Here is a 9,811-nt window from a genome sequence, read left to right on the forward strand (position 1 = left end):
GTGATGAAGGTGGAACGTCGTCTTCTTCTGGAGAGGCAGCGTTGGGTACCTGAAAAGGGACTCCAACACTCAAGTAAGTGTGTGTATGAGAGAGTTCAGGAGGAAAAACTAAAGTGAATAGCGTACCTACAACTTGGGTATGTCATTCGTATATATTGGAATTTGTTGAGGGTGGTTACGCGGATTTGTTGGACTGAGTGGAGCCTCCATCCGTTGTGTGCTTTATTTTCGGAGTTTAAGGAGAGATTTGGGGAGGGTTTATGCGTTAGTTTAGTTCCGAGTTTGATGTTGTTTGTTTTGCTTTACTCTAACGGATCAACTTATATTTTTTAATCGTTAAAAATTTTAGTACAATTATTTTTATATAAAATTTATATTAAAAATTGTCAGATAATAATTTTATTAATATATTAAATTATATAATAATTTTTAACTATAAACTTTATACAAAAGCAGTTGTATATTTTTTAATTTAGATATTATTGTTGCTGTTTAATTAATCTTTTTGTAGTATAATTCATCCGGTCTTTGTTTGAGCTTGATCTCTTTGGAATCGATGAGATATATTTTGCCTGATGAATAACACAGAATATAAGTACATGCAAAAGGCCAGGCATTTGACACTTAAATTAGTTTCTAATCTTTTTCAAATTAAATTTAAAAATGAGATTTCGGATATAATTCTTTCATAATCAATATATAACATTATAGCAGTTAAATGGTAATTAATTTACAACTGAATTATAAAGGCCAAAGTAGATACTTAAAAAAGTAAAACTAATTTTAATACTGAAATGGATTATGTTTATCTTAATTTTTATATTTTATATTTATAGTAATTCATATTTTTCATATATGAATTTTGACGATGTTTTGAAGGCTCAAGGATAAATCAATTTCAAGAGAAATTCGAATCGTGAGATGTTTTGACGGCCATGATTTCAGCATATATAACTGAGTTATACTATACATATAAGTCTTTTTAGTTTACAAGTCTTATAAGTTGGGCAAAGTCTAACAAAAATTCCAGTAATAACACGCGCATCACTCAACCGTTTTTCAAGCGCGCTCTCACTCACCATTATAGAAGACACTTCTTCTTCTTCTTCTTCACGTTCCTCCTTCTCCTCCTCCTCTTCCTTCTTCTTCTTCTCCTTCTTCTTTGCGTTTCTCCTCTTTTTTCTTTGCGTGTTTCATCTTCATCGTTATTTTTTTATTACTGTTGTTGTTGCTGCATTTTTTCCTCCTTCTCTTTCTATTGATTTTGCAGCATTATGTATTTTTTCTTCTTTGTTTGATTTTTTCTCCCAAAAAGAATTATAAGAAAACAAAATAAAAAGATGAGGAAGAAGAAGCAGTAAAAGATGAAGAGGAGAAAGAAAAAGAGTTTTAAATTATGCAGAATTTATCAGAATAAAAATACACCAAAAAATTCTTAAAATACACCCAAATATCTTCGTGTTACAACCAAATTTGCTGCAAATACAGAAGAATATTTTTTTTAATGCTGCATTTTTTCTTCTTTTTTTCCTTATTTCTTTCTTTCTTTTAGTTAAATGAATGTAAGTTCATTCTCTTTCAAGTAATTTTACAGCATTATGTGTTTCTTCTTCTTCTTTGTTTGATCTTTTTGTTTTTATTCTTGTTAAGAAAGTAAAGTAAAAAAATAAGAAAAGATGAATAAGAAAAGAAGAAGAAGATGGTGATAATGATAAAAAAAAAAAAAGAAGAAGAAACAGTAGAAGATCTGAAGATGAGAAGGAGGAAGAGAAAGAAGAGTTTCGAATTATGCAGAACTTATCAGAATAAAAATACATCCAAAAATTCTTAAAATACACCCAAATATTTTCGTGTTACACCCAAATATCTTCGTGCTACACCCAAATTTACTGTAGAAAATTATTTCTTCTAATGCTATATTTTTTCTTCTAAATATATTTTCAAAACAATAATCAATTTTGTTCTGGTTCAATTGACAATCTGAACCTGAATTATTTATTATCTTCAACAAGCAACGAGATAACTGATGATGAAGGAGAAAGAGAAAAAGAAAAGAGGAGAAGAAATTTTAATGAAAAAAGAAAGAGGAAGAGGTGGTGTTGATGACGACGATAATGAAAAAAAAATTATGAAGAAGTGGTACGGAAGAAAAATATGAGTGCGTGAATATAAATGACTTGTATAGAAAAACGCTTGTATGTGAAGAATAACTCTAACTAATGGCATTGAAAAGCAAAATAAAAAAAATATAAAAATAAATAATAGAGGGTCATAAAAAATTATTATTAGTTAATCATTAATGTTTAAAATTATAGAGTAAAATATGTTATTGGATTAATAAATAAAAAAAATTGAATTTATAACTAAAAATATTGATAAAAGATAATAAATTCTAATAATTTTTTAGTATTTTCGTATATAAAATTGATCAAATAAAATGAATTCATGAATTTCACATAAAAAAGAAAAAAAACTAACTTTTTCAGGTAATATTTATTTTTTTAAACTTTTTTTCTTTCTTCGCTTTATTTCATGTTGTACTGCTGATAATTGATTAAAAAAATTAGCTACTTAACAAACGATAATAATAAAAGAACAATAACCCAAGCTTATCTCATTTATCTTCACATCTAAAATTTGATATATATATATATATAAAATAAAGCTCTACACTACATTCAAACAAAATACTTAACTAAATTTAATCAAATTGTTATAACTGCTTTTTAAATCATGCGCCTTCTCTTTATCTTCTTCTTCTTTCGTTGTCATCATCACTAATAACATACATCAATATTTTACTAGCATTTTTATTGGTTCTGATTTTTTCTGATGCCATCGTTAAATAATTTCGATTCATTTCTTAGTTTATTTCGGTTCATTTGTGAGTTAATTGAGGTTCACTTAATGATGCTGATAAGTATTGACCAAATTTTTTATTCCTTAAGTAATTTCGATTTATTTCTTAGTTTAATTGAGGTTCATTTGGATTCAGAAATGAATTCGATGTGTTTTTGTTAATGATTGAGTCTTTTTTATTGTTTATTCAAATTTGAACTAATTTTGGTTCATTTGTGTACTAATTGAGATTCACTTGATGGTGCTGATAAGTATTGACCAAATTTTTTAATAAAGAAGAATGAAATTATTTATTATCACTTTATTCTATTGCATTTAGATTCCATTTCATTTCATTCAATTAGTTCAGTTTTGAACAAATAGTCAAAAAGACTCAATCATCAATAAAAACACATCAAATTTATTTCTGAATCCAAATGAACCTCAAATAAATTAAGAAATGAACCGAAATTACTTAAGAAATAAAAAACTTGGTCAATACTTAACAACAGTATCAAGTGAACCTCAATTAATTCATAAATAAACCAAATTTTAAACAAGCAGTCAAAAAGACTCAATCATCAACAAAAACACATTCAATTCATTTTTGGATCCAAATAAACCTCAATTAAACTAAGAAATGAGCCGAAATTATTTAAGGAATTAAAAATTTGGTCAATACTTATCAGTAGCATTAGGTAAACCTCAATTAACACACAAATGAATAGAAATTAGTTCAGTTTTGAACCAATAGTAAAAAAGACTCAATAATCAATAAAACACATACAATTTATTTATGGATCCAAATGAATCTCAATTAAACTAAGAAATGAACCGAAATTACTTAAGGAATAAAAATTTTGGTCAATACTTATCAGCAGTATAAAGTGAATATCAATTATTTCACAAATGAATTGAAATTAGTTCAATTTTGAACAACCAGTCAAAAAGACGCAATCATCAACAAAAACACATCGAATTCATTTCTGGATCCAAATGAATCTCAATTAAAAGGAGGAAAAGAAAAAACGCAGAGCAATAAAAAAATGACGATTGAGAGAAAACACGTGAAGAATAAGAAGGAACGCGAAGAAGAAGAAGGAAGAAGGCGAAAAAAAAAAAGATAGAACGCAAAGAAGAAGAAGAAATGTGAAAACGAAGAAGAAGAAAAAATGCGAAAAAGAAGGAACGCGAAAACGAAAAATGATATGTTTGCGTTATTCAATTGCATTTGTACGCTGGTGCAATGAAAATGATTTTTGTTGAATTTAAACTAACTTAATTGGACTTGGTTGCTAAAAACACTTTGTTGGACTGATAAGCTAATCCCTTTGGCTGGCCCGGTTAAAAATCAGCTTTGCAATTAATGTGAGATTAATTAGTCAATCGTTTTTTTATTTACAGTAGTATTTAATACTCAAATAACATACAACTCTTTAATTACTTGGGAGAAAAAAAAACTCAAATAACGTACTCCTCGGCTTCATCACAGTTGGGTAAGTTGTTACACAAGGAACGAAGGACGACGAGATTCGTGATGATATCCATTACTTGTTGCAATCTTATAAGTATTCTCCTTGTTCTAACCTTTTAGTATTGAATATTCCTTTCTTGAAGCCAGAAGGTCTAATTTTGATTTATCAAAAGCAAAAGCAAAAGGTGCAGGATACATATCTTGTAAAGAATTGTATTTAAAAATAAGTGCGAAAAAAGCTGCAGGAAGTCATCACAAAATGGCAATACTATCCCAGTATCCCCTGCTTATCTCACATGCATGAATGACGGATAAAGCATACAGTGTTACTGATATTGTAATTAAGACGGGGGCAAAGAAGTCACGGCAAGATTTGGGTGAATATATGTTAATTCTTTTTCACTTTAATCGTATGTCTATCACGTACGTACGTACTGTACGTTTATGATCAATCTAGATAGCTTAGTCCACTCCTCATAAATAGGCCAAACAACCACGGCAATTAAGAGCAAGGCAACAATTTCACTACTGAGATAGATATATACTTATCTAAATTTAATTTAAGAGAGTATCACATCTATATCTGATCAGATATGTCGATATCGTCGGTACCAGTTTCGAGTGCGCACCTGCAACAAGCCAAGGCTTCGATATCGCTGGTGAACCCATTGGCTTTGACCGATGATCAGATCCTCGAGAGAGTTTACATAACTCACGTCCACACCGCTCAAAGGTATGATGTGGATTCCATTTTCAACGTCACTTCAAGCATTATCAAGCGTTCCACGGTTGCCGCTGACACTGGTGTTGTTAATAAGGTACTTAAATGAAGAAGTTAAAAAAATATTTTTTAATATATTTTATATAAAAATATAATTTATTTATTTAGTTATATATATTTTATATAAGAAAAAAATTTACTTTTTTTTAAAGAAATGTTAAAATAATATTTTTATTTTTTTATTTGTAAAATATATATTTTTTTTATAATTTTTTAATGTTAACTAAAGTTAATTTTATTTTTTTTTAAAAATTATATTTTACAAAAATATCTTTTAATTAAAATTTTATTTTTTTATTAAATTTTGTTTATTAAAATATTTTTTAATAAATTATTTTTTATTGAGTAAATTGTATTTTTACCAAATTAATTTTTTTAAGATATTCTTCAATGTTTAATTATTAAATTGTGATTTTAATATATATTAATTGTTATACATATTAACCGTGGTAAGATTTTTTTTATTTAATGTTAAATAATATATATTGATATCAGAAAATCAATAATAAAATATAAAAATAATTGTTAACAAAAATTTTGATAAAATCACAATTTAAAAATAAAAAATTATTGAAAGGTATTTTGTTAAAAAAATAATTTAATTATTAATTTTTAAAAATATTTTGATAAAAATACAATTTAATCGATAAAAAAAATTTATTAAAGGGTATTTAGATAAGTAAAATTTAATTACAAAAAAAATAAAATTTTTGCTAAAGAAAATTTTTGTAAAAAATAATTTTTTTAAAAAAAAATAGATAAAATTAATATTAGTTAACATAAAAAAAATTAAAATAGATTAAAGAGGAGGTGTTTTAAAAGTTATAAGAAAAGAGAATGTACATTTTACAAATAGAAGAGAGGAGAGTGTCATTTTAATACCTCTTAAGAGAGGAGAATAAAATTTTTTCTTTATATAAAAATAACACTTTTATAATATGTCAAAATCTAATTCTATAATTCATCATTCGAAAACTAAAAAAAAATTTACATAAAAATAATTATAAAATTTTTATTAGAGTCGAATTCATGTTCTCTCCCCCTTCCTTTCGCGAATTGTAATATACATGAGATTATTATGCACACAAAAATGATATTAGGGTTTCTTCACATTTTTTTATGTCATTTTTTTTATAATATTACAAAATTATTTTATTTTTTATTAATCACTTTAACATAAAAAAATAATACATAAAGCATTAATATATTATATATTATTAAGAAAAGCAGAGCAATTTTTTAATTATTTTATTATTTGTTTTATTGCAGGCTGGTAATCTGATAGAGGACAATATTACCGTGTCAACTTTCAATCCACCGTTCCAAAAGCTGAAGCGTATTGTTTCTAAGGTTACTCTCTGCAGCATATTGATGATATTACATTTACCACTCCCACTATGGCACTATATGCACGGAAATAATCCATATACATATATAATTTAACCCGATTTTATGCGTTATAATGATTTTGGCCACTCTAAATTAAACCAGTCATTAAAGAAGTGTTAGAACTTAGTATGTCCAGTAGTTTGAGAAAAATAAAAAATAACAAACCGAGTAATTGAATCGCGAAATTAATTAAGGAAATAGGAAACTCACCTTAAATTGAAGAAATAAATAATTAAATCGATCCTACACAAGATTACTTTTATGCCAAATACAATAATAATAACTTACGGGCGGCTACGTTATAGATGATGAACACACCTCATGGAGAGCATTACGCACACGAAACAACAATGTGGATACTTGAAGAGCTGAAATCCTACAGCTGGGATGGAAAAGCGGTGTTAACACTAGCCGCATTTTCGATGGAATATGGGAACTTTTGGCACCTTGCGCAGGTTCCAACCGGGGACCAGCTCGGAAGGTCATTGGCTCAGATGAACAAAGTTCATAGCATCGAGAGGAACAGACAAGCCCGAGCCGACTATAACATTTTGGTCAAGAGCGTATTGTTAGCCGTTGAGTGTATCACTGAGTTGGAGAGGCTCTCTACCAAAGGTTATGACTCAAAGGATGTGCCCGCCTTGTCCGATGCCTTGCAAGAAATCCCTGTGGTTGTCTACTGGACAATCATCACCATTGTATCTTGTACTAATCATATTGATTTTCTCATGGGTGATTCGTAAGTTCTCTCATATCAGTACAATTTATATCAGGGGCGTTTACTTGATCACACTTCAATTTATATAAATTATATTACTTCAATTGCTTAATTGTTTTCTACAGGGAAGATGGAATTGAAATATCGAATTTCGGTAACAAGCTTTCCTCCATTCTCAGCAAATTAAAGGCGCATCTGACAAGAAGCAGAAAAGAAATAGGTTACGTCTTGCTTAGTGAATAGTTTATTTATTTTATAAACAATAATAAAACGGTGCATATGCATTCATTGTTATCACTATCGGCGTCGACGGATAGATACATATAACAAATACATTATTAGTGCGTCATGCTGATAAATCAATAAGTGATTAACTCTATGCTCTGTTTATTGCAAACAGGTGAACTAGAAGATTACTGGAGGCGTAAGAGGGTCCTTCAAACACCAACAGAAATTGTAGAGGTTTTGAAGGTTCTGATCTTCCACAATGAAATTCAGGACCCCCAAGTGTACGAGGGCTTGAATAGACAAAGGGTGAGTATTTAAGTATATATGGTTTCCATGACAAAATATATCGCCTAGCTTGTACCGGAAATTTTTTTTATACAATAATTAGAGGCAGAGCTATTTACTCAATTTAATTTGAATTAGGTTCTTATTTCCTTTTAATTTATTGTTGTGGGGCAAATTAAACAGGTTAGCATCGAAGTGTTTAGGCAGAAGCATGTGTTATTGTTCATTTCAGGCCTAGACAGCATCAGAGATGAGATTCGGCTTCTACAATCTATATATGTTGGATTGCAAGAAGATCCTAAAGATGTCAAGGGATACAGGAAAGAGGATTTTAAGATATTGTGGGTTCCCGTGGTGGATGATTGGAACCGTCTTCGCCAGGCAGAGTTTGAGAACTTGAAACTTGACATGCAATGGTACGTGGTTGAGTACTTCCTGCCCTTGGCGGGAATCAAACTGATAAGAGAGGACTTGAACTACAAGAATAAGCCTATCATCCCTGTGTTGAACCCTCAAGGCAGGGTTGTCAACTACAATGCAATGCACATGATCTTTGTGTGGGGCATCGATGCCTTCCCTTTCAGGCCCTCCGATGATGAGCTACTTACACAGAAATGGAACTGGTTCTGGGCCGAGATGAAGAAAGTGCATCCAAGATTACAAGACCTTGTAAGTTCTACACTACCTGTGCCTGCATGTTGCACATATCACTTCATACGTATACAAGTTACAGAGATGTTTGCATGATCTATTTTCTGTGTACTCAATTAGCTTCATAGTCATTACCTGGTTATTACCTGTGATGTGACGAATCTTAACTAATTAAGTGCAGAAAATGAGTTCATTTCCTTCTATCAAAACTTTACAAGTTAAATAATTAATATTCTATGTGTCCGCGTGTTGCTGTGTGAATTGAATACTATCGACATCAGATTAAAGGGGACAGTTTCATCTTCATCTACGGAGGTGCCGACGGTAACAGCAAGTGGATGCAAGACTTAACAGTGGCAGTAGAGAAAATGAAAATGCATGAGGTTATCAAGAAGGCAGATGCCATAATAGAGTATTATCCATTTGGAAAAGAAGATCCTCGGATTGTTCCCCGCTTCTGGATTGGGATTGAGAACCTGTTCGCGAGCAAGATTCTGAAGAAGCGCAGAGATCCCACCGCTGAGGAGATAAAGAGCTTCCTCTGCCTTAAACAGGACCAGCTGGGATGGGTTCTACTAAGCAAAGGCTCAAATGTGAAGTTGCTAGGTCCCGGGGAACCCATGCTTGCCACTGCCGCCGAGTTTGAGATATGGAAAGACAAAGTGCTGCAGAAAGCAGGGTTTGACGTGGCTTTCAGAGAATACTACGAGAACAAGCTTCGGGATTCACCTGCCCAATGCGCTCACATGCAATTGGCTAATTATCCTGCCGATATTCTTGATCCCATAAACTGTCCAGACCCTATGTGTGGACGAACCATGGAGATAGAATCTGTTCGGTACAAGTGCTGCCATGGTCATTCTCATAAAGCCGAACCTACAGAGAGTGGTGATGTGATGATTGAGAAGAAGTACACTTCCTGATTAATTCCACTACTAAATTACTGGTTTGTGGAGGAATTCTATAGTTAATTTGGTATTTGTTTGTCCAATATATTCTCCCCTAATTTACTTGTTTTTCTTTTTATGCCTTTTTCTTTTTATTTTCGTGTGTTTGCTCTGCAGTTGTGCTCTAGGTGCCCATCAATAATGTGTTTCGAATATGTTTTCCTTGTAGATTGACTTAAAATATGTTTGTTACTTCAGTGATATGTTATAACTAAATAAATAATATAATTATTATTAGTGCAAATTTCAAATTTTAAACTCTAAATATTAAAAATACTCTAATATAGGCGGTGCAAATAGTATATTATGACGCAAGCAAAGACATTATAAGAGTAAACACACGATTCTATAGTTTGATGTAAATTGTTCATCATATCCAACTTATATAAATAGACATTTATATGTAAAAAATCATTATATTAAAGAGAATAGAAGACAGAGACTACTCAGAATTCAAAAGTTTAGAAAGAAAACATAAAGAAAATAATTCATGCGATTCT

The 9,811-nt window shown here is 30.3% G+C and overlaps 1 protein-coding gene across 1 annotated transcript; it reads left to right on the plus strand.

Moving 5' to 3' along the window:
* Window positions 1–4,798: 4,798 nt before the first annotated feature.
* On the plus strand, window positions 4,799–9,548 carry LOC107626517 (protein SIEVE ELEMENT OCCLUSION B). Its single transcript, XM_088504398.1, has 7 exons — window positions 4,799–5,130; window positions 6,363–6,443; window positions 6,788–7,221; window positions 7,326–7,420; window positions 7,601–7,734; window positions 7,897–8,382; window positions 8,646–9,548. Exons 1-7 carry the CDS (start codon window positions 4,906–4,908, stop codon window positions 9,285–9,287), a joined length of 2,097 nt encoding a protein of 698 aa, XP_088360524.1. The 5' UTR covers window positions 4,799–4,905; the 3' UTR covers window positions 9,288–9,548.
* The last annotated feature ends 263 nt before the right edge of the window (window positions 9,549–9,811 follow it).

Source organism: Arachis ipaensis, chromosome B2, assembly GCF_059453495.1.
Source record: "Arachis ipaensis isolate K30076 ecotype BB chromosome B2, ASM5945349v1, whole genome shotgun sequence".
Taxonomy (NCBI): Eukaryota; Viridiplantae; Streptophyta; class Magnoliopsida; order Fabales; family Fabaceae; genus Arachis; species Arachis ipaensis.